General features: G+C 43.2%; 1 protein-coding gene across 5 annotated transcripts in view; it reads right to left on the minus strand.

Annotated features, from left to right (window-relative positions):
* Window positions 1-704: 704 nt before the first annotated feature.
* TP53I11 (tumor protein p53 inducible protein 11) overlaps window positions 705-26,157 on the minus strand; it is a 66,075-nt gene continuing 40,622 nt past the window's right edge. For all 5 annotated transcript variants that reach the window (XM_077322273.1, XM_077322271.1, XM_077322270.1 and 2 more), the window contains 6 exons: window positions 25,147-25,310; window positions 17,333-17,391; window positions 14,729-14,777; window positions 13,828-13,924; window positions 6,992-7,093; window positions 705-3,958 (listed from right to left, as the gene is read on the minus strand). In XM_077322273.1, the coding sequence (XP_077178388.1) occupies window positions 3,825-3,958; window positions 6,992-7,093; window positions 13,828-13,924; window positions 14,729-14,777; window positions 17,333-17,391; window positions 25,147-25,275 (570 nt within the window). In that variant the 5' untranslated portion in view covers window positions 25,276-25,310 and the 3' untranslated portion in view covers window positions 705-3,824. The remainder of the gene's footprint in view (window positions 3,959-6,991; window positions 7,094-13,827; window positions 13,925-14,728; window positions 14,778-17,332; window positions 17,392-25,146; window positions 25,311-26,157) is intronic.

Raw genomic sequence — 26,157 nt, forward strand, 5'->3', positions numbered from 1 at the left:
TACTTAACCTTTTAACTACATTTATGCATGAGAGACCAGGTGAAATGCGATTTTTCCAGGAACATACAAAAAGCAGCGGCAGCCGCAAGTTTCTAGTGTGGCCTTTTGGACACCAGCCTGATACTATTGCCAAGCTTTTTTTGTTGCTGTTGTTCTTCGGTGGGTCTTTGCCCTCATGGAGCTGTACACGTCACAATGATTTGAATTACTTGAACTCTCTGTAGTAAGCTTTAATAGCTCAGTCAGATTTGCCATGAAGGACTGCTGTCCTGGTACCCTGCCCTTAGCATTTTTTGCCAACTTCTCAGCCTACTGAATCAATCTACAACTGTCGTCATTCAGTACAGGAGCCCTTAATGGTTGAGATGTCTTGCTGTTATATGCAAAGTACAGTATTGAACAGAAAGCCTGTAGTTTAGTTGACCATGCTTAATTTGTGGCAAATTCTTGACAGATGTGCCATGCGCCACTTTTCATCCACAACACCAGAGGACATTGTAAAATCTGACCCTTAACCCACTGCAAAATTCATGCAAGCTTTTTGGTCCCTTTGCAAAGACAAGTGAGGAAAAGGTCAATGCCGAAATTTGTTTCTTCAAGGAAATAATTCTTAGGCTATCAATCCGATTTAGGGCATAAGAATGTATATGGGATTTACCTTTAGTATGAGAAATGAAAGAAACAAGCAAAGGCAGATATCATGGTACTGTTCATGGTGGTTTTCTTTTTAAAACCTTGACTCGTTATAGAAATATTGGGTCCAACAGAGATCAAAGAGGTGGGATAAAAAGTTTCAGAAGTCGCAATATGAGCAATTATCAATTCCCCACCCAACTTCCATATCCACTGACATGTCTGGGCAGCAGGTGATTACAAGCCGGAAGTACAGTCTTTCCTGCAGTCTAGTTATCACCCAATCTGCACTAATCAAAACCCAACTCTCTGTGGAAGAAAATGCTCAAAACCAGATAGTAACTGCTGAAAATCATGCACATTTTACAAGTGTCTTTTTCAGAGTCTAAAGGACTTCAAGTGACATTTGAATGCAGTATTAACAAAATTATTCCTCCACATAATTTATGAGCTACTAGACACAAGCCTTGGATTCAATTCAAGTCTATATTTCTCATCACCACATTTCTGTTCAGTTCAGCTAAACTGAGGACACACACTGGACATATATGGTCAATGCAGGAAACAGTGTTTCAGGTTCATGCAAATGTGCCAAAAACAAGAGTTCTTCCAGGTGTCTACTGAGTGTTCTGACTTTCCAAAGAATTTTTTTTATTGAAGATGTTGTCTTAGTATCAAGGCTGTTTTCAGATGGGTTCTGCATCCAAGCACAGGACAATTCACACATGCTTATTTAAACTTAGTATGCACTCCTGAATGGTTTTTTCCATCTCAGCAGGTTAATGTGCTATCATGTGATCTTGAAGTTCATACCAACTATATTCCCTCTGATCTCATTGCAGCAGAGGACACACAAAAGTAAACGATTGTGAGGTATACATTAAGGGAAGGTGAAAGGGACACTGAACTCTTTGCTGGGTTTATGAAAACCTGAAGGATGAAAGCCTGAACAGTATCCCCAGCTTTTACCAAAGATGGTCCTACTACACTTGTGGACTCCTCGGCCAAATAGTCACCCTGGAATCCCTCTAGGAGCCCCCAAAGGCAGGGATGGGGAATTTCAAACTTTGGTCTGTTGTCCTACTGAAATTGAGAGCTTCGTACCTAGGAAAGATTCACTGGCCCTACATCAACCATCTACAGCAGGAATAATTCCTCTAGTCTACTTATATTTACTCTAGCCTTTTGAGAAAAACACGCACATCAATACCACCAACTTGAATGAAATGGACATCAACAAAACATTTACTTAATGGTTGGTCTGATAAATTTTGATTAAATATAAATGACAGTAACTAGAACACTTAAATATTTATTATTTAGAAATAATAAGTTTCTGCTGCAACACACACTGGAAAGGAGGCTAAGCCAATGGATGCAGCATCTGTATTTAAATCTGTGCAACATCTGTGGCATGGGGAAACATCTCAATGCTCACTAAATAATTTAATCTACTTACTTTCCATGAATCACATCATCCAGGAATGAGAAGTTCTGTATGGGACTACAGCCTGAGGTAGTCATGGATTGCACTCTCCTTATCAATGTACTGGGACAACAAAGGTGGTAAGACTGATCATACATAATGGGGGTAGGGAATAACATATAGCTCTCTGGCTTGAGGTTCCCCTCAGTTGAAGCCATTGAATGCAAGGCTTACTGGGGTTTTAGGGGAACCTCTTCCGATATACAGAAGGAACAAATTAAATTGAAACACCTTTCTGGGCACAGATTTAGGGCAATAGGGCTGGTTCACATGTTGATAAATCTGGCAATTCAATAGGTCCAGTGGAGTGCAGGCCTGCTTCGGCTCTCGCTGCCTTGCAGACAGTGGCAGAGGAATTGTGTAAATGTATGTTCATCTATATTTGAAACACTCAATGCCTAAGATTCTTCCAAATCCCTCCAAAGGGAGGGGTTGTGATTTACTGGAAGAGCCTCTGGTTTGCTGGCAGAAAGTCCCAGGTTCAGTCTTCAGCATCTACAGTTAAAATGACCAGGCAGTAAGGTAACACACAAAACCTCTGCCTAAGACCCCAAAGAGTCTGAGTAGGCAGCACTGACCCAAGATAGATGGCCTGAAATAAGGCATCTTCAGGTGTGTTTATAACTAAAAGAACTTGAAGGATCACCAAAGTATTTGCCAATTTGCCCCAGCGTATACTGTGTGTGTGTGTGTATAAATCACAAGTATTATATATTTACCTATGCTTTCATTAATTATCTGTATCCAGGTATGATATTTAAACTTTGGGTGGTTACAGCCTGGTAGCTCATTTGTTAAAATGCATAATATAGCATATTATGCTGAACTTATGTTTCCTTCAAAAACAAATAGATTGTGTGTGTGTGGTGGGAAGGAGTGAACAATAAAAGTTCCCTTTTCAATAAGCTCTTCCCAGAATTATGTGAAGGTATTTCTAGTGCTCAAAGACCACCAGTAGTCATGAGCAGCAAAAACAAATAGAAATGTGTAATACCCCCACCCCCCCAAAAAAAACCCAACAAGAAAACCATCAAGCACAGAACCAGGTGTGTTTGTTTTTTAAAAGGTGGCCTGGTAGAAAAAAATCAGCTAGCATTAATATCTAGATCACTCTAGTTAATGCTTATTAAAAGGACAACGGGGGAGGGGGGAAGCAACAGTCCTTCTATGTGGCAGTAAAATAGTAAGGCTTAATATTGCCTCCTCTTGCGCCTTAAATGAAGCAAACAGCTCTGGTTCCAGTATGTGCACTGGGTGTCCCAAGCTCCAAGACCAGATGATCTCATGGTAGGTGATGCTCTCTAAGGCCCACCCTGCACAGGGCTTACTCCATTGTTTCTACCTTTGAATTCTGCTTCAAAGTGCCAGATAGGCATTTCTGACAATATCCTGCATTCTTTTCTGAAAACAAATTCTCCTCCACACCTCCCCCTCCCTCCGAGCCCTTCTAACCTCCTTCTTGGCTCTGCTCTCTTCTTTCTCACCCTCTCCAAACAGGTCACATGGAACCAGTCAAGCTCTGAGATCTCCCCTCATCCGGCACTGATACCAACACTGGAGTTATACAATGATGCATGCCATAATTAAGAAGAATGACTGCTCTTAAAAAAAAAAAACACCAAAGTGAACAAAAAGAATGCAAAGTTTTATGACACAAGCCCTCCCCCACCTTGCCCCCTCCCCCACCCCTGGGAAGCCTTAGAAATCACACTTTCTTAGGTCGGCGTCCAACTTGGTAATAATAATAAATGCTGATGCAAACAAAGAGGACTCTGCTGATGAGAAGGAGTGCAGCTCCCAGGGATGCCTGGCCAGACTCGATCAGGGTGATGGTGGTTACTGGAAGACAAGCAAAGAAGCTAGAATCAAAGAAGGTTCTCTGTCTCAGGACTCTTCACTGGAAACAGAGCAAAACACTTTTTCATGCATTATCTGGCAAGTAATCTATTCATATGGTTATCTACTCCAGTGATGCAGCATTCACACAGTTTGGATCAATTTTCACCTAGATGCTCCTCATTTAGGGGAAGGAGCCCTTGGAATGGTTATGAACAGGCAAATTATCATATACACCCCCTCACACAGGTCATTGGCTACACAGAGAGGTACCTGTGAAATCTAGACTCATAGCCCCAAACCATAGAAGCCTTGGAATGACATTTGAAGTTTCTCTTCCACCTTTCCTTGGCCTCTTTAGATCAGACCTGCAAATCTTGAGCGCATTGCTTTCCAGCCTGTGCATCTGGAAACAAAAGTGGGTTTGCAAACTAGGTCATGGGCCAACTCACTCACTGGATACATAGCATGTCCTGATGGTTACTAGACTGAGTTTCTTATAACCAACTTGGGGGATAGAGAGGATGATGGAGGTGGTCAAAGGCTGGAATGTAACCTCCAAATGCAAAGGCTGTGTGTGTGCCACTTGCTCAGAATTTCTTGGAGACAGCTGTGTGTGCCCTTTCTCAAAAACATCTGGTTGGCCACTGTAGAAAATGGAGTGCTGAACTAGATGGAAGCCAAGGTCACAGTCCGCCTAGGGCACAAAAAAAAAACAAAAAAACTTTTGGGCCCTCTTTGGCCTTCCTTGGATGGGTCAGCACCCCAAGTAAATTTGAATGTGTGGGTCACCATACTGACAAGGTTGGGAACTGCTGATCTAGTGCAAGCAGGTTTATTCAAAGCAGTGAAAAGATTGTGCTTGGCATTCTTGTCAGTGTTTCTGTTTCTATTTTCTTAATGTTCTAGGTCAGCAGTCTGCAACCTTTTTTGCATTGCGGACTGCTGCCGAAGGGTGGGGGGAAAGGGGAACCCAGGGGTCCGCGCATGCACGGCAGCCCCCTCGCAAATGTGCATGCGCGGACCTGCCACGCATGTGCGTTTGTGCCCGGCGGGCTGCAAACAGGCATGTGCATTAGTTGCGCACATCTGTGCATGCACACATGCACGGGGGCTGCCATGCATGCACGTTTGCGCTCCTGGCAGGGGAGCAAACACGCATGAGCAGCAGCTTTGCGCATGCGTGCATGCACGAAACTGCCATGCATGCGCATTTGCGGCCCTGCTGAGCGCAAACGCACATGCGAGGCAGGTCCAAGCATGAGCATTTGCAACGGTGGCGTGCTGGCAGCCACGCTTCCCCCTCTCCCTCCCTGCAGTAAGATGCTTGCCTGGCGAGCTTCTCACTGGGGGGGGGCGGGGAGAGGGAGCGCAGCCTGTGCCAAGGCCTTCGCGGTCCAGCACTGGGCCGCAGCCCAGGGTTGGGAACCACTGTTCTAGGTGACAGATGAGAAGAACTTTGACAGTGATACTGAGATATGAGAGCCAGCATAGTGGAGCAGTTGAAGTGTTAGATTAGGATATGGGAGACTCTGGCTGTTCTGCCATAGGAACTCGCTGAGTAACTTTGGGCCTTACACACTCCCTTAGCCTAACCTACCTCACAGAGCTGTTGATGTGATGTAAAAATGGAAGAAGAAAATAAAACAATATTGTAAGATGCTGAGGTTCCATTGGTCAGAAAAGAGAGATACTTCCAAATAGCTAACCCAAAGGCACATAGTATTGCTTTCCACATCACCCGGAAGCCCTTCCACCATCCATGGGGCTGTAGATAGGGTCAATAGTAGTGGTAGGGATGTGTGTATGTCTGTGCGTACAGCATAAATTACAATAGCTCTGCCAGTGCTTTAGATCTACTGGATCTATCAGCTTCTTCAAGATTAACAGGACAAAATCTGAGACTGCACTTGCTTTGGAACTTCTAAGCCACCCTTTGGGGACTACTAAACTCAAAGGATCTACAGAAGGCCATTTTTTATTGTCTAGAGCTAACAGATGATATGTCAAAGGAGTAGCTGAAAGCACACTAAAAAAAACATCGTGCTTTTTGAGACTAAACGAAAAGAAAGGCAGTATCAGCTCACTGATGTACTTGCTGTCTCAAATTAAGCCTAGAAATTAACTTCACAGCAGGACCAAAGCAAATGTTTCTCAAATGCAGCCCACGTTGCTTCATTTGCAGATACCCCTCTGAGAACAAGAATACAGTTTTCAGTTCTAGGGCTGGTTCCTGCCATGACAAGATTGCTTTACAAAGAAATTCTGGGAAAGACGTTATAGCAGGAACTGCACTCTGTTTTTTTCCTGGAGCAGACAACACCCCTCTGCTTCCGAGAAATGTTGATAAGACTTCCTAGTCACCAAAGTCTCATCATAGGTGTATATCGAGTACACAACATCATTCTTTATGGGAAAGCATGTCAACTGATCAAGGTGAGACTTCAATGCTGAAAAGTGCTCAGAGGCCAAACACACAATGTAGTGCAGAAGCATAATTTTTCAAAAATGGTTAATTTACAGGTACATACTGAAAACACAGTTGAGTGATGTTCACCTGGAAAATGCCAGAGTGGGCTTTCCTCTTTTATTGCAATTATTTGTATCCCCTCTTCTCTGCACATTGTATCCAGCAGCACCACTAGCTCCAGTCTCAGGGGGCAAAAAGCTGCCTCAAGTCACTTGCAGAAGTGGACCCTTCCTCATCTCCCCTCTCCCCAAAAAAGGCAATGCTGGGAGACAAAGGGAATGCATAAAGCATAAATGATGTACTATGCAAAGGAAAACAGGACAAAACTACATTCCCTTCTACTGGGGTAGGAATACATTTTCAGTTGACACAAGAGGGAAAAATTTCACCCAGTTTTCCTACCAGGATCAAATTTGTTTTCATCTGCTTATGCTCATTGTTTGTAGAATCATATGTGTGGTTTAAATATAGTCAATATAATGCATTGTCAGAAACACAAGGTCCAAAATGAAGTTGCTGGAGCAGAAACGTATGTTGTCTTTTGCTGTGTCTCCCCAAGAACTTACCCAAGAACTGTATTCCAAAATAGCATGCTTCTGTCAGTAGGGTCCAACGTATGATGACCTTCTCAGCTGTGTACAAGGCATTCCACATGATGAGGGAGATACCTGAGGGGCACAGGAGTCAAAGACAGGGAGACTTTGATACACATGGTTTAATAAGCCAAGGGATAAGTCCACTGATTTACAAAGTAAATGAACTAAAATACCCAGACCATTTCTGCTGTAGAGCAAACCCTCACATTGGTGCTCCAAAAGGCTTGAACAATCACATCATTTCTTCACCAAAAACAACCCTTCCAGGTGTAGACCAGAATTCCTTCCTCCCTTATCCTGAATTTTCTGAATACTGGCTTATGACGACTTTAATTTTACCTTGGATCTCAATGTGCCATTTTCAAGTATAGAAATCCTGAATTTGTTTTTTTCTCCTGCCACATGGCCACTTTAGGTTATCAGTGTCACGTGTACATGCTCACCTCTTCCCGCCTCCACCAGACTCCAGTTCCCAATATGTTCGCCAGTACTTTTCAGGATTTCTTTTGTCTCACAATGCTATTTATAATACTATTAATGCTGTCACTGTATTTTGAGGGTGAATAAAATTATGTTGCTGTATTAACATGCATGAACAAAAGAAAAAAAAAAGTGAACTGAAACAGTGAGGGAAGCTGCGACCTTTTGGAGAAGTGGCTGAAACCACACAATGGGAAACAAAGCCCTACTGCAGAACAACTAGCATGAAATCATAATCTTTCATCAGAAACCAACACAAAGAAAAAAGGAAGAAAATCTGTACTGCAGAAAATGTCTCAAACCCCTGCTTGCCACAAAACCTACAGCGTGACCACGAGCCAGGCCACTGAAGGTCACCTCAATGGTCATGCAGCTGCAGTTCAAGCAGGCAGACTCAAGCAACACGTGCGTGGCTTAGCTGCATGATGTGCAAGAGATAGCCACAGCACGAACCATCTTCCACAAGCTACATTTATTTTATTTATGGAGCTTCCTATGTTGCCTTTTTTGGGAGATAACTATTTAAAACATGCATGATAAAACCATATTTTAAAAACTGTTAAAATTGCATCATTAGAACAATTTAAGAGCAGAGTTAAAATCCTCCAGACAAAACATAAAAACAGCGCTTAAAACCATGGCCAGCGAAGAGGTACCACTAGAGGAATGCTGAACAAAACAAAGAAATTTTCACCACTGGCACAAGATGGCAACAGAAGGGGAATGAAGAAGCTTCCTGGAGAGTGTTCCAGAGCTTTGGTGCCATGACCAAGAAAGCCCTCTTCCCAGCCTCTGACCCACCTAACCACAGAAGACATGGGCACCTGAAACAGGGCCTATGTAGATGGTCACAGTGGTTGGGCAGGCTCATAATAGGCAGTTTTTCAGTTTTGTTACTCCCAAAGCACACATGGCTTTGAATGCCAAGACCACCTTGAATTGTGTCCAGAAGTAAACTGGAAGTCAGTTCAGATAAGGGAAGGATAAGGTAAAAGTAAAGGTATCCCCTGTGCAAGCACCGGGTCACGTCTGACCCTTGGGGTGACGCCCTGTAGCGTTTTCATGGCAGACTCAATACGGGGTGGTTTGCCAGTGCCTTCCCCAGTCATTACCGTTTACCCCCCAGCAAGCTGGGTACTCATTTTACAGACCTCGGAAGGATGGAAGGCTGAGTCAACCTTGAGCCGGCTGCTGGGATTGAACTCCCAGCCTCATGGGCGGAGTTTCAGACTGCATGTCTGCTGCCTTAGAGCCTCTTGTGGCGCACTCTGCGCCACAAGAGGCTCTAAGGGAAGGATATGATCCTTATAACCCACTCCAGTCAACATGCAGCATTATGTACCACTTGAAGTTTCCAAACGCTTTTCAATGGCAATCCCACTTAGACAGCATTACTGTAATCTATTCTAGATTTAACCAGGGCAAGTACCACAGTAGCCAGATATTTTCTGCTAACCTGTTGAAGATGCTAAAAAGCACCCCTGGTCACAGCAGCCACCTACTTGCCCAACAATAAACCTGAGCCCAAGAGCATTTCCAAACTATACATCTGTTGCTTTAAGGGCAATGCAAGAATGAATGACAATTTAAATCCAGAGATAGACTTTCTGGCCACTTGTAACACTTTCTATTTTGTCTGGATTCGGCTTCAGTTTATTAATCTTAATTGACCCCAAAACTACCTCCAGGTACTGCCTTAGGGTTCCTATAGCTCCCATGGGATTGGCTGGGAATGCAAGAATGAGCTGAATGTCATCTGCATACTGGCAACATCCCAGCTCAAATATCTGGAGGATAACAAGTAGTTTCATGTAGATATTAAAGAGCACAGAGGACAAGATGGAACCCTGCCAGAAGTGCCTCTTCTGAGAAGATGATGATCGGGCCACACTTAATCATGTGCTAGTTACATCCAGGCTTTACTGCTGTGATGGGGCCTGTGTGGGATCATTCTGAAATGTCAGCTTTCAGAATACAGTGGACCGCACATAATAATCATACACTCCAGTAGTGAAGGATCCTCACTGACTGCCAGTTTCCAGACTGAATATGAAATGTTGGTGTTGATCCTAACTACCTAGGCCCAGGGTGTCATTACCCACCGCCTAATCCAAATCCTCTACAAGTTTTAAACATTATATAATGCCCCTACCACATCCCTCAGGCTGAACTAGGGTGCCCTAATTCGCCCAACCCCTCCCCACCATTATTTCTGATTTAACTGATAAGAGTGACTGGGTCTTCTCCAACCTCATGTCACAAAGAAAGAGACAGCTGGACCTTTCAGTATCATTGAAAGGGTCAAGCATTAAGACACATAATAGAGTCTTGACTTTTAAATTATTTTGTGACGTATACACCCAAATCCTGCCTATTAATTCACTCTCCCTATTTATTTATTTATTTATTTATTTATTTATTTATTTATTTATTTATTTATTTATTTATTTATTTATTTAAGATTTTTATACCGCTCTTCCATGTAGCTCTGGGTAGTTTACTTATAACATCCTGGGGTAATAACATAGAACATCACAAAAAAATATATAACAATCATAACATAACAGGTCAACCAGAACAATATTTCAACAGGAACAGGAACATTGACACAGCTTTGGGTTGGCCAGATTCTTCGGTCATGGGAGGGGGGTGTCTGGGGGGGGGGCAAGTGGGTGTTTTGGGGCTAGTCAGCCTCAAGCAAATGCCTGGTGGAGGAGCTCCATTTTGCAGGCCCTGCGAAATTGTGGGAGTTCAGACAGGGCCCTGATCTCTTCATGGAGCTCATTCCACCAGGAGGGGGCCAGGCTTGAAAAGCTCTGGTATTTGCTGAGGTCCGATGTGCTTCTCTGGGGCCAGGGATCTGCAGCCAGTTGGAGGTGGTGGAGCGTAAGGCTCTTTGGGGGGTATAGGCGGAGAGGTGGTCTCTCAGGTACACTGGGAACAGACCGCATATGGCTTTAAAGGTCATTACCAAAACCTTAAGGTTAATCTGGAATTCAACTGGGAGCCAGCCAACTTGTTGGAGTATAGGACGGATGTGGGATATACACGGTGTATTAGTGAGAATCCTGGCCGTGGTGTTCTGCTTCAGTTGTAGTTTCTAGATCAAGATTAAGGGTAGGCCTGCACAGAGCGAGTTACAGAAGTCCAGTCTAGAGGTGACCATCACATGGATCACTGTGCCTAGGTATCCCAGGGCCAAGCAGGGCGCTAGTAGCTTGGCTTGGCAGAGGTGGTGAAATGCCAGCCACGCTACCTTTGTGACCTGGGCTTCCATTGTAAGAGAAGCATCCAGAATCACACCCAGGTTCCTGGTGGAGTGAGTTGTTGAGAGCTGCCCACCGTCCAGGGTGGGCAGGCGCGCTTCCTCCCATGGTCCCTTCCTACCTAGCCACAGGACCTCCATCTTTGCAGGGTTGCACTTCAGACGACTCTGCTTAAGCCATTTCGTCACTGCTTCCAGGCAGCTGGCTAATGCTTCTGGGGGAGAGTCAGAGCGGCCATCCATCAGGAGGAAGAGCTGGGTGTCATCTGCGTAACCAGGGCACCTCCTAAACCCCTTCAGCTGCTAAAAGTCCATCCCACAGTGTTCCTCAAGGATGAGCCTAATTGGGTATTAATCTCCCTCTGGTGTCTCAACTTCAGTTGCGAAGAAGAAGGCTACTGGTGTACATGGAGGTCTGAGTTTGTCTCTGGCATTGTTTATTTATTTTATTTATTATTGGACTTGTAGGCCATCACTCCCGGCCAGCTGGCTTGTGGCGCTTCACATCAAAATACAGAGTATAAAACAAAAACATAATAAAAGCCATTTAAAAAATTCCTCCCAAACTAATCCCCCCCTGGCCACCAGGGAAGGGCCAGGGGGGGAAAGGCCCTGTCCTGCTTGAGGACAGGAGGACCTCCCATGGCCAAAGTGATTCACCCGTACTATCATAGTTGCCATCAAATTTGCCCTACTCATTTGAGCATTTAACAAATGAGAAGAGCATCTCCCTTCTAAATAATACATTCCACAGCTATCTTCCACCTTTCTTGCCCTAATGCATTCTACAGCTGTCTCCCACTTAGCACAGATGGATCTCTCCTTTTGATGTCCAAGGCTTCCCTGAAAATACAATACAGTTGTTGACATTCGCTTTGTTTTCTTTGTTGACAGCCCCTCTGTTTTCTACAATAAGTGAACAATGGAATTTAAAAAAAACAGCCTTAAGAAAGCTCAAGAAAAGGTGAAATTCCACCTTTACCAATTATTTACAGCAGTCACAGTCTGCTCCTGTTTTTGAGATGCAGGAGGCTCAAGGCAAAGCCAGGTGTTCCCATAAAACTTCCTCAAAAAGAGTGGATAGGGATAGTTAGTTTATCTGTGTTGCAGTATTTTGTCAGAAGAAGAAGAAGAAGAAGAGTTGGTTCTTACATGCCACTTTTCTCTACCCGAAGGAGGCTCAAAGCGGCTTACAGTCGCCTTCCCATTCCTCTCCCCACAACAGACACCCTGTGAGGTGGGTGAGGCTGAGAGAGCCCTAATATCACTGCCCGGTCAGAACAGTTTTATCAGTGCCGTGGCGAGCCCAAGGTCACCCATCTGGCTGCATGTGGGGGAGTGCAGAATTGAACCTGGCATGCCAGATTAGAAGTCCGCACTCCTAACCACTACACCAAACTGGCTCAAAATAACAACAGAAAATGTAGCATCCCTCCAGATGCAAAAGGATTTCCATGTTTAGTTCTATGCATTAAGAAATAATTCAAGACACAGGCAAGAAGTCAAGAAGGGAACACGCTACCTGCAAAGTTAAGAAAACAGTGTTGATCAGCAGCCCTGAGACAGAACAGGAAAATCTGGACACAAAATGTCACAGCACAGTATGAAAAGGCCAAACAGAAAAGTCTACTCCAAAGCAAGCCTGTTTCAAAACCTTCATCTTAACCGGCTGCATTTCCACTTGGTGCCATCAGATGCCGCTGCAGGTTTACAGTAAAAGCAGATTGCAAAGGTGAAAGAGTCCTGAATGCTTTATTATTCCAACCACAAAAAATAACCACAAGTGTTAAAAGAACCATTATGTAACTTTTAAAAAATGCCTGCCAGTAAAGGCTGAGAAACTCCCAGCTTCACTTGTGTTATCTGTGGTTTCAAGACTCATTACAAAAAGGATGCATTGCCATAGCTTGCCCACCTTTAGCCTGCATGGACTCATCTCTTTGGCTTCTCCCAAAATTCCTTTCAAAAAAGCAACAGGAATTTTCAGTAAACAGAAGAACGTAGCTGGCAAATGCTAAGTGACCTGTGGCTACTGGAAGTAAAATCCTGACCCTAAAACAGATACCTCTGAGCCAGCTAATCAGATTGCTTCCCAGTTTAAATGGCAGGTGAACAGGAGCAGTGACTGCCTGGCTGTCGTCTCACTTAGACGAAGCAATCCACATGCTATGAGACTGGATCTCATGACCAGGCTGGGACTCCCTGCCTGATCTAGTCACCGTCCTGGACCCTGATCTGTGGTAGTTCTCAGGAGATGTCAGGACACGTTCACATTTCTCAGAGATATAAACTATGCAGCAGGGCTGGGGGTAGGTTTTGATGTGTGTGAATGTGTGTTGTCATAGGGTTTCACAGGGTTCGTTTTGTTGCTTTGTACTGAGGGAGGAACCAGCATCGCAAACCTTGGGTAATAAGAGAACCAGCTTGGGGGAGTGGTTAAGAACAGTAGTTTCTAATCAGGAGAGCTGGGTTTGATTCCCCACTGATCCACCTGCAGCCAGCTGGGTGACCTTGGGCCAGTCACAGTCCTATTAGAGCTATTCTCACAGAGCAGTTCTGTCAGACCTCTCTCAGCCCCAACCTACCTCACAGGGTATCTGTTGTGGGGAGAGGGAGGAAAGGTGATTGTAAGCCACTTTGGGACTTCTTCAGGTAGTCAAAAGTGGGGTACAAAAACCCAGCTTTTTCTCAACAAAACCATACAACTTCACTATCCTTGTCATGGAATCCAATGAAAATCGCCAAGGAGGAAAAGGGATGACACTATAATGACTTCAGCTGGCACAGCAAGGCAACCATTTATCTGTACTGGCCATCAAAAAGTATCAGGCCTTTACTATCTTTCCCAAACTTGCCCAGTATTTCAGTGACTTGGACAACTTTTGGTTCTATCTTGTTTCACCTGCCCCCATATTATAGCATTCTACAGAAGAGAAATCACTGCCTATCTCTGAGGGTAATGACATTGCACCACTGAATGAACCCAGTCCTCTTCTCACAGCATCTACTAGGCTATTTGCAACAGATTCCACCATCTTTTCTGGGTCCAGACAGTACTCACTAAGCAAGGCTCCTCCATAGAGACGGATGGGTATCTTGCTGTTGACAGACTCTTCTTCGAAGACAGCATCGTAGAGCTGATCAGGAAATGTGAGAGCCTACCAGGAAGAAAAACAGCAACATAGAAATATCAGTACTTATGCTTTAGTCTGGTTCAGTGAGCAGAGTCAAGAGGACATGCAACTGTGGCAACTGCACACAAGGTCTAAGAAATAGGAACTTGGCCCTGAGAACTGAACCCTAACACCCAGGGCCCATGCAAAAGCCCTTCAACTGGGAGCCAGCTGGGCCTTGCTGAGAACCTGGGCTGCCCAGAGGTGAGGCACTCTGCAGCCATGGAACACTGTCCGTCAGAGGTGTGGGTTAACAAGAGTGTGTGTTTAACGTGGCCTGTGAAATCAACTGATTTCTGCACTTCTCCAAGATTGGACTGTGAGGTTTGTTACAGCAAAATGCTGAGATTTCTTAACAGCATGCATAAAAAACTGCTTTGGCTTTTATTTGCTCTCTTTTATTGCTGTTTTTTCATGCTGATTAAGGAATGCCTCAATGAGCCACTTTTGAAACAACCAAAGTTGCCTTGACTATTCTTAGAATAGAAAGGCAACATACAAATCTCTTAACAATTATTTTTGCAACCAAGTAATAGCTACTTTGGAAGAGGCAATTCAGAATGCAGTAGAAGCCGGAATTAATTTCAGTCTAACTGTCATGGCTCCACTCCAATGCCAGACACACTTTTCCCAGGCGGTTCTGAATAGCTGAACCTTTGCTTAGGAATACAGTGTGAGGGAAAACACCGGGGGCTGTGAATGACGAGTATTAATTATTCCCTGTCCTGTAATTTCTTTATTGCTCCCTCCTCCCACATCTCTCTTTCTGTGAATATTTTTGTCACTTACCATAATAGCAACCCCGGAAAAAATGATGGCCGACACAAATTGCCAAACCCTATAGGAGAGATCAAAGGCAAAAGGATCTTTTCACCCTCACCACCAATACTTTGTTTGGTCAGTTTCACACACTTCTTTCACACAATAGTTTTCTTCCGAATGAATGGCATTATAACAATTCTTCTTGCCTTAAACTGGGATAAAGAAGAATGCCAAAGGAAGGAAGAAGGGGCAAGATGATTACCTTTGCCTTTTCTCAAAACAACTGACCTTTTGCAAAAAAAAATCATAAAATAAAATCTGAATTTAAACAACTTGAGGAAGAGCAGCATCGAGAAGCAAACATTTCCCCATAAAAAGGAAGTCTTTACCAGTCGCTTAAACAAGAGTTAACTGGACATCTTTATTGGCACTTATTAAAGATTAGTTTTCTTTTTAAAAAGCATTCAGCCTTACAGCTTTACTTCTAGGTCTGTTATACCAAAGATTGATTTACTGCAGACAAAGCACCCAGGAGAATGCCATTGTGAAGTCATTAATGGATCTCAGCAGGTTTCTCCAAACTTAACAGCAAAATACTGGTATCAGGCACACATAGAACCACTTTTCCCTTCCTTCTGACATCACAGTTTGGTTTATCTTGCTAGTGTTTCACCCATCACTCTGCATCCTAGGTTGCTTAATTTTGTTCTGAACAGATTTTTGTCTAGAAAGATGTTTGTGATGGATACACCGTATATCAACTTTGAATAGATGTATATGATCAATAACTGACATTCCACACTGCTCTTGGTAAACATGTGTGTATTAAAAAATTTAATACATTTTTTAAAGCCCAGCCAGAACTTACTATAGCAGGAATATAAGGTGAATAAACAAATGCAACAAATCTTCCCCTCACTCTGAGGGAACTTATACAACTTCCTATAATTTGTGTTTATTTTAAACTGGACACCTTCCCCTCAGGTACCAGGTATTCTAAAGGAAGCTAGTGTATAGGCTTTGAGTTCGCTGTTTTGAGGTAAGTTTTGTAGTGGTGCACAAAACTATACGGAGGTCTCCAAAAACCTGGCTGAGGCACATTAATTTAAACTCGTTATGGTGCCAGAGACAGACTGAATTTTCTTAAGTACCTCTTTACCCAAAGAGTAATTAACACATGGAATTCACTGCCACGGCTACAAGCATAGACAGCTTCAAGAGAGGAGTGGATGAATATAGAGAGCAGAGGTCTGTCAGTAGCTATTAGCCACAAGGTCTAGATGGGACACTGTCTGGAACAGCAATGCTCTGTCTTCTGGGTCCTTGAGGGGGCAAGAGTGGGATGGTTTCTGGAGTTCTGGAGCCATTGGTGGACCTCCTGATGTCACCTGAATTTTGGCCACAGAGTACTGGACTGAATGGGCCATTGGCCAGACCAAACATGGCTTATCTTATGTTCTTAAATCCTTAAATACTTTCAGGCATAAACAAGTTTTTATTGACTAGCCACTAAGTTCCACTCACACTCACAGGATTCTACTCACTGTAGCCAGCCCTTTCCTTAGAGCCAGACTAAATAGCACATGGTCCACTCCTACCCAGAAACAAGTCTAACATTCAAGTTCTCTCTCAGAAATAGAATTAAGCCACTCTGCCCCACTGTCTGCCTTTTTGCTGAGGCAGATCCAGGTTATCACTCTGCTCTCCCTGAGGCAGACCTGAACAAATTCTTGCTGTGCTTCCTTCCAACATCCATCCCCCCTCTGAAAGGTGATTGGATGCTGGAGAAGCACTCCCATGGGGTCAAGTGAGCCCTTTTCAGGGCAGGACAGTCTCCTGTCCATCAGATAAACATCCTATCAGGCTGAACCAAGATAGTGGCTCCATCTACCTCCATGCTGGTGAAGAACATATAGTTTAAACTTTAAAGGACCTCTTCCTAAACTCCAGATCAGAAACAGTCATCTTTTGTGAGTGCCTCCTTCCTTATATTTAAAAAAAAATTGGTATGTTATTCCCCCAGATGCAGTTTCTGTTTCTTCAAATATACAGTAACTGGAGCAGCCACACTTACTGCTCATCCCCCTGAAACATAATTGCTAAAAAAGCTACCAAATCTAATCCCTACTATTTCATCCACCCAGCATAGAAAACATAGAGCCAGTTTGGTGTAGTGGTTAGGAATACGGACTTCTAATCTGGCATGCCAGGTTCACTTCTGCGCTCCCCCACATGCAACCAGCTGGGTGACCTTGGGCTCGCCACGGCACTGATAAAGTTGTTCTGACCGAGCAGTGATATCAGGGCTCTCTCAGCCTCACCCACCCCACAGGGTGTCTGTTGTGGGGAGAAGAAAGGGAAGGCAACTGTAAGCCGCTTTGAGCCTCCTTCGGGTAGGGAAAAGCGGCATATAAGAACCCACTCTTCTTCTTCTTCTTCATAGAAGGCAAACAAAAAGGCATAATGCATAAGGATGGCAAGGCACACTACCTTGAGGAATTGTTCTGCACAAGTATGCACAAGTATGAGCAGGGGGCCTATAGATGGCCTATATGGCCCCTTCCAACTCTATGATTCTATGATTCTATGCCAAGACATAATTAACAGGTTGGAAACAGGTTGGAAACTTACCTGAGCCCCAAGGGTTCCCTCATAGCAAACTTTATTTCATTGCCCAAGACCTGACTGATCTGGAAATCAAATTTGAAAGAGAAAGACGGACATCAGATGTCAGATCCCCTGGAGTTAGTCAGCAAAATACACCATCTGAAAAGAGGAAAATGCTTTCTAGGCCTATGACAAGCTCCTTCTCCTATCCAGTAAGAACAGATACAGTGTATTCCTCTTCCATTTGCTAAGGCAAAAGTGAGTAACCGAGAGACAACTCTCTCAGATTCTGTTGTGACATCAAGCACATATCAACTTATTATTAAGGTGACCAAGCTTTAAGTTTTCAGCTGCTGCCCTCACTCTTTCCTCCCCCCATATGTGGAGGCCTACCTGACGATAATTGTGGCTCTCTGTGTGTGAACACACATGCAAGCCTGGAGATCTGAGGTTCTCATCACATATGATGAACAAATGGTGATTTGTTTGCAGCCTTGCTATATTGTGGTGCTCAATCTGTGGGAGTGACTTGTGAGCAACCGCAACAATGCAGGAGTACTACCATGTCTTTGTAACTTGTCTAAGATACAGAAAAATTGTTAAAATTACCACACAATGCCTTTAAAAAGCCAATGGGCACATCATTCCACTTACAGAGGCTTTGAACAACAACAACAAGGTTCAGATTTCCTGTTCCATGTAATAATTCCAGAAGCATAGGAATGATTACTAAATCAAACAAAGTTACAATGCAGTCCAGTAGCTGATGAATTGAGCTATGACTCATCAAAGTGCAGGCTGAAATAGTTAGTTTAAGGTGTTACTGGATTGTAAAATATTTCTTAACATAACAACCCACAGCTATGCATTGTTCCCTTTAACACAATACAAAGGAAATTCAAATGACTGCCATTTTTTTGCAGACTGAAGCATGAGCAGGCAAGAGAGAAATGCATTAATTTGTTACTCAATGCTGTGAATGAGTTATGGATTCTCTCATACAACATTCACAAGGCAGCTTAGAACTGATTGCCTTACAAGGAACTGCAGAGCATTACATACCTCTGAAAACTGATCCTTCTCCATAACTATAGAGAAAGGAAAAGAAACTTTTTTTCACTTTAAAAGAGAAAAGAAAATTGGTAAAGGAATACTACACTATGTGCTAGCAATTTGCTTCTAACTTATGGAGAATCTATGAGTTAATGACCTCCAAAATGTCCTATCATTGAGAGATTTGCTCAGGTCTTAAAACTAAAGGCCATGGCTTCCTTTATTGAATCAATCCATCTCGTATTAGGTCTTCCTCTTTTTCTACTGCCTTCAACATCTACCATTATAGCCTTTTGCAGTGGGTTTTGTCTTTTCATGATGTGACCAACGTACAATTGCCTCAATTTAGTCATTTTAGCTTCCAAGAAGCTTCCAAGAAGAATTCTAGAACATTTCTATTTGTCTTTTTAGTGAGCCATTGTATCTGTTACCCTGTCCTGGGTAGCCCAGGCTAGCCCCATCTCTTCAGATTTCAGAATCTAAGCAGGGCTTACTCTGGTCAGTATTAGGATGGAAGTCCACCAAGGAATACCAAGATCACTATGCAGAGGCAGCCAATAGCAAGCTGTCTCTGATCATCTCTTGCCTTAAACTTAGCTGTGACTTGATGGCAAAAAAAGAAAGGGAACAAAAACAAGTTACCTGTGAAACTCTCTCCAACATCAATTTATTTTAGAAAAGTATACCCTGCCTTTCTACATTTGAAGACGGCATTCAAACCACAATGAAGACTAGAACCACAATTAGAAAGGAACTTTTGCATCCTGTTACAGAGAACTGGTCTCCCAGCAAATGACTGAGTAAGATACTCAAAGAGGATTACAACAAACAAAACCTCTAGATCTATCGACCAAAAACACATCTAGGTCTCAGGAAAATGTCCTTTAACAAGGAAGTGAGAACAACAAAGGAGTCTTCAGGTGCTTCCTGCCTATCTCAGTTTCACATTGTTAGCTGAGGAAAGAAAACAATTTGCACATGTCATTCTATATTATTTCCTGTGTTCTGAAAAATGACACAATGGCAGTCCTTAAACTTTACCAGAGGGTTTGCTGCAGAGGGGAAAGTGCCAGAACTGGTTAGCTTGTTTTGATCAAGGTGGATCTGAAGAAGGACTAATACTCTGAGGACTATTGACAAGTGGTTTCTCTCAGAACCAATCATCATACATTCTCATCCTGGCAAGGTGACAAGTTCCTTCTTAGGTCAAAGTGTTCAAGCCATTTTGAAGCCGTGGGAGAAGAAATTCACCCAGACTCACTTTGTCTTATGGTTAAACAAGACGATTTCAGTGTGGCTTGCTCCTCACTTTTGTTTTGTAATTCACTCTCTTCTTGCAGACCTTGTTGATTTCAACGTAGGTCAGCATTCATCCCTCAAGGGGTCAACAGAAGCACTATCCCTTGTGGTTTAACAAAAAAAAAAGCATTTGGAAGTACAGCAGCAAAAAATAGGACAAGTGCACAAAATAAGAAAAAGGGCCAAGTTTGTTGTCTTTAGTCATTCTGTTTACATCTACATATCAGGATTTTCCATCACCGCCCTCCTCTGCATGACTGACTCACACCTTTAAAACGGTTAGTGTCAACTTGGCAGAACTAATTTTAAATTAGGCATATCGTATGTACCAACAGGAGTGCTTAAAAGCTAACTGTTCAAAAAGTTACCCCATTGGTGCCATGGCAAAAGTAGTTGCTAGGCAATTGCAGGGGGGTTAATAACACCAGGTCATATCCATGAATACGAAAGCAGCTTGTAACAGGTGACATTCGTAAAGCACAGAGGACATTCCAGACTCAAGCAGACATAACAGCACTACCTGCCTGTTTTACAAAGCCCCCCCCCCCACAGTAGTTAACAGCCACTTTGTCAACAAATATGATTCAAGGATATGGCATAAGCACAGAACGGCATGCAATTAAAAAGCAGAACAAGAGAATTCTCATTATGGGGGCCATCAACCTATAGGTGGGGCCAGAAGATCTTTTGCAATTACAACTGATATTCAACTTACAGAGATTTATTCCCCGGGGGGGGGGGATGCATTTTTATAGGGCAGACCCTATGGCAGATAGATTTTAGCTGAAATCTCTGCTCAAATTCCCCCCTCCCCAGGTACCTCCTCCAAATCTCATATACAAAGTGCCCTCAGAAGGGAAAGAATGCTCAATCTTTTTTTCCTCCTTAATCCAACACTCTCCCAAGATATTTTCAAACCAAGTGGTATTCTGGATCCATGTTTACCTAGTAAACCCACTTTGATCCCACTTTGGAGAACTTCAGGTGGGAGGAGTGACTGGCAGGAAAAAGGTTAAGCACCCCCTTCATATCCATCCCTTTCCTTAGATGTCATAATGGCCCAAAAGTCCAGACACCACATTTAACAGAAAGAGCAGGTACAGAGAGATATTAGAATGGGAGATGAACCAGAATAAAAGTGGTTCTTAGACATGAGGTACAGTGACCTAGCACTTGAGATTCGACTTCTTCAAAACAGGCTCTTAAGTAAGATAAAGAGATACTGTGGAAGTGGAAAACACAATTGCTTTAGAATGCTTTGGGCTGATCCTGCGTTGAGCAGAGGGTTGAACTGGATGGCCTGTATGGCCCCTTCCAACTCTATGATTCTATGATTCTATGTTGCTGGCAAATGTTTTGGTCTACATTTTGATAAGCAGACTAAGCAAAAACACCTAGCAACATTGTTCATAGAATCATTGAATCATAAAGTTGGAAGGCACCTCCTGGGTCATCTAGTCCAACCCCCTGCACCATGCAGAACACTCACATCCCTATCGCTGACACTATAACCTGCCACCCCCTTGAATCATCACAGAATTAGCTTCTCCATCAGATGGCTATACAGCCTCTGTTTAAAAATGTCCAAAGATAGAGAACCTACCACCTCCTGAGGAAGTCTGTTCCATTGAGAAACCACTCTAACTGTCAGGAACATCTTCCGGATGTTTAGATGGAATCTCTTTTGAATTAATTTCATCCCATTGGTTCTGGTCCGTCCCTCTGGGGCAAGAGAGGACAACTCTGCTCCATCCTCTATATGGCATCTTTTTAAATACTTGAAGATGGCTATTCGATCCCCACTCAGTCATCTCCTCACCAGGTTAAACAGACTAAGCTTCCCCAACCTTTCCTCATACATCTTGGTCTCCAAACCCCTCACCATCTTTGTTACCTTCCTCTGGACACACTCCAGTTTGTCTATATCTCTCTTCAACTGGGGTGCCTAAAACTGAACATAGTAGTCCAAAGTGAGGCCGAACAAGAGCAGAGTAAAGCGGTACTGTGATCTGGACATGATACTCCGTTTGATACAGTCCAAATTCCCATTTGCCTTTTTAGCCACCGAGTCACCCTGCTGAGAACTGTGTAATTTGGTCTAGGAGTATCTCATCCGTCCTCTGACTGGCTTGGTGGTCTATAGCAGACCCCCACAATGATACCATTCTCCTTTCCTACTCTTTTATATTTACCCAAATATACTCAACTGAACTTTCACACTCAGGTATCTGTATTTCTTCACAAGTATAAAGATTCTTAACATATATTGCTACACCTCCCCCTTCTTTACTTGTCTGTCCCTTTTGAATAGATTGTACCCTTCGATTTTAGTATTCCAATTGTATTATCCCACCAAGTTTCTGTAATTCCTATTAGGTCATAGTCCCCTTACTCTATTAGGACTACTAGTTCCTCCTGCTTGTTTCCTATACTCTGTGCATACTCTGTTCTTAAAAGCTTCCTCTGGATCCTACTGAAGCATGATCACTGGACTATAGATCTTCATGTTCTGAAACCACAGCATGTCCTCCTGTTTTTCATTCTTTTCTTCTACAGTTTCTCCACAAGAGCCTGGTCATTGAGAGCCCAACTGCATATACTGCGCAATACTAAGATCCTTCTGTCTGTCCTGTGGGAGGCTAAAATCAGGAATGGTGGGCTGGGTGGAGAAAGGGCTAATTAATCCCTTCCCTTCCTGCAGCTGGCCTGCTCAAACATGGCTCTCCCAGTTCCTTTCCTTCCCACAAGGGAAAGGCAATGTTCAGAATACATGTGTGAGTGTACATGAAGGGGAGGCTTCAATCTCCCAGGACATTATGAAATGCATATGAAGACCACCATACCAGAGTTGGAATTAATTAGCACATCTGACATTACTTAAGTCAGAATTCCTCAGAATCAGACTAGACAAGAGAAGTTACGCAACTTTTAAAGCTAAGCACTGGCAGATGTACAGTTGTTGATGTAAAATACCAACATATAGACCCTCCCTTTTACTTGCACTATAAATTGCCATTTTTAGATCAAATGTCTCATTATTCAGCCCATGCATGAGCTATCCCTTCTCACTTCTACTTTGCCCTCGGAGAACAGAGGATTCCCTGCACATATGTGGGGGGGGGGGTAGGAAGCTGGCCAGCTCCACCACTGTTCTTTGTAGCCTTTGCATATCAAATCCCATCTTGTTTTCTTTCTTCAAATTAGCATATGCAAAGGTGACTCATGCAACCCCTGATGGCTTCATGTGTGGGGTGGGGCTAATCCATCAGAACTGGACACGAGAAAGGTCCAATATACTTGTACAAATTGTCTACTTTAACTTCATTCCAGTTTTCCTCACTGAACTCAGGGAGGCATAAATGGTTTTTCCTTCCCCATGCTACCCACACTGGGGATAAGTAGATAAGAATGGCACCATTCACAAAATAACACTTCCCAGGGCAAACTGAATGATTATTAAACCAAGGTCAGTTATGCACAACAGGCAATCTCACAAAAAGTCTGTAAAAAAAGTTTCAGTTTTAGATTCTGCATGTGGCGGTAGTTCCACCATGGAAAAGCCATCAGAGTATTTTTGATTATGCATTCCACTCAACCTTCATGGCATTTTCTATGTCATTTCCTTGCAGTATTGCAAACTTGCTATGCCACGATTCTTTCCTGTAAGCTGCTTCCAGGGACGCTGTTTATGGCATGCGTAAACCTTACTGAGTTTTCTATCTCCTTCCCTGAGCTGTCTTATACCAATGGCTGAATGGAAAGCCTATGAACTACAATTCCCATGAGGCTCTGCCAACAGTATGTGTTGGTCAGGTGACACTGCTGCTGACCACAGCCTACCAATGAGCTCCAAGAACAATGGATGGAATACTCTCCCACTTGAGGAAAGCTCTCTCAAGTGCAGAATCCATAACTTCGATATACCATGCTAGGCAAACCCCACCCCCAAAACACATGTTTTTAAAGGGGGAGATTTAAAGGGGGCAATTTAACAGCATCAGTGATCTGATGATAATTATAAACTGTGAATGCATAACCCATCCAGGTTAATTTGTCAGACTAGAAGGAAACAAGCCCTTTATCCAACAGAATTTCAAAAAGCTCATGAGAATGCATTAAGTTGCTGTCTCAAGCTATCCTCTCCCCCCCAAAAAAAAGAAATCATTTCAGCAAATTCTAGATCTTCGAACATATCTTTGATTTTGGTTCATTGCTGCTCAGACCCAAAAAGGACTGACCCACCCGGGGGCACAGTTCAGTAAAGAAAGAGATTGTACATGGCAAGATCATTAAAAAGGACAGTATGCAAGTTATACAAGAACCAAGCTTGTCAGTTCATATAGGGAACTGAAACAGTGTACAGATTTATGGGTATTCCTATATTTACAAAGACATGTTTCTGAGGAGGTGAGAACAGCAGCTTCAACCAGCCACCCCCATAGGCCTATTGATTCCTCCCACGACTGTGAATCTATCATCTCACTCACTCCGTTTTGTAATTAATTCAGACACACAACAGCTTTGTGTGTGAGGAGGTAGAGAAGCTGGTGCAATAGACTGGAAAGCAGGTAGAGTTCAACCAGGATAATAAATTAAGGTGGCCTAAACAATGAGCAAGGCAGAAATGTGAAATTCCAATGTATTTCTGTTGCCAAGTCTTCCCTGTAGTGCACTGTAGTGCACTCTTCAGCCTTAAGCATTATCAATTTTCTGGCCTTTCAGTCCTTATATGTTCAGTTCTCTGTGTTGAAATCAGCACTGAAAAGCTGCTTGGGTCAGCCCAGAATTTTTTCGTGAGGCATCGGACCTCAGTTTTCCAACACAGATCTTTCTGTGTCTGGTGAAATCCAAGGAACTTTCCCTAATGGGCTGCTGATATTTCCTAAATGTGAGTTTCATGTTGGCTCCATATCTGACCGCCTTAACCCTTCATTTGTTTCTTCTCAGCCACCCTAATCCCTCTGGCCTTTTTCTTAGTCAATAGGCGACCTCTGCTCAGTTGCCAAGTTTACTGATCCCCTGAACTTAATATGAATTCCAAATATTTTTTTTGCAAGAATTAACTGATCAACACATTAGGGATAAATAGTTCCTTTCATCATCCATTAAAATCGACTAGTGATCTTAGTGCACTAAGATGATTTTCATTCTTCCACAGAACCTTCCAAACTAAGTTATGATGTCCTATGCTTACAGAACATCCTAGTTTATAGGATATCAATGTTCTTTGGGATGGTCATCGCAGCATGTTCTCACTGGCAGTACACTGCACTCTGTGAAGCTACTTATGTAAGGAGTCCATTGCCTCAGCTTGGAACTGAGCCTCAATATTTGCAGCCCAGCTACCTCCTTTTGTAGGACCACCAACACTCATGGTCAAAAATATTTATATAAAGTTCATGTTACTGGGCAGTATAACTAGAATGGTAGCCCCAACCATATCTCATAGCGCCAAGCTCTACATAGCAGTCCTGAACAGGTCTTACCTTTGATCTGTGAACTTCTCCATCATCGTCCTCCCCCCCAACCCCCAGGATCTTCCTTGTCTTCAAACGGCTCACAAGGTCTGTCTGGCTGTGCTTCTTCATCAGAGGGGGAGGCTGTTTGGTTGTCATGGTGACTCACGGGTAGTCACTGGCTTGGACAGAAGCTAAATGAGACAAAGGTTAGATTATCTAGAGGTCAAATGCAATATAGCATGGAGTGAAGCCTGAAATCACTTGTGTTCTTTGGACACAGTAAACACATATTTGCTAATACATGCATAAGGACTAAGGCACATCTAGAAGAAATTTTCTCTTGGTTCATTTTGAGCTAGACAATTCTTACCACCGCATGATTTTAGACTTAAAGCTTTCCAAAGCAATGTGCAAACTTAAAATGGCTCCAGCAGTTCCAGAGTTAATTCTGTCAAGAAGAAAAAGAAAAATGCTTTGGGCTGATCCTGCGTTGAGCAGGGAGTTGGACTAGATGGCCTGTATGGCCCCTTCCAACTCTATGATTCTATGATTCTATAAGAGTTGGGACTGTCCAAAGGAGTCTCAAAGTGGCTTACAATCACCTTCCTTTCCTCTCCCCAGACACCCTGTGAGGTAGGTGGAGCTGAGAGAGCTTTGTGAGAACAGCACTATCAGGGCTATGACGAGCCCAAAGTCACCCAGCTGACTGCATGTGGAGGAGGAGGAATCAAACCTGGCTCACCAGATTAGAAGCCACCACTCTTAAACACTTTACCACACAAAGACCAAATAGGATACCAGTTGACTTCTTTTCAGGCAGACCTAAAACCACAGTATACTTTTTCAATGGATAGAAACATTCTTAAGTTTCATCAGTATTTTAAATAATAATTAAGAAAATGCTTCATGCATATCCTTAGTTGTAGGATGGTCTTTGATGAGGACAAAATGAAAATAGGTTTGCCCAAACCAAAACTGTTTATGAAACTGGGCTGGACAGGCACTCTGCAGAAGCAGGCCTTGGAGAATACATCTGGG

This window comes from Paroedura picta, chromosome 2, assembly GCF_049243985.1.
Source record: "Paroedura picta isolate Pp20150507F chromosome 2, Ppicta_v3.0, whole genome shotgun sequence".
NCBI classification, from domain to species: Eukaryota; Metazoa; Chordata; class Lepidosauria; order Squamata; family Gekkonidae; genus Paroedura; species Paroedura picta.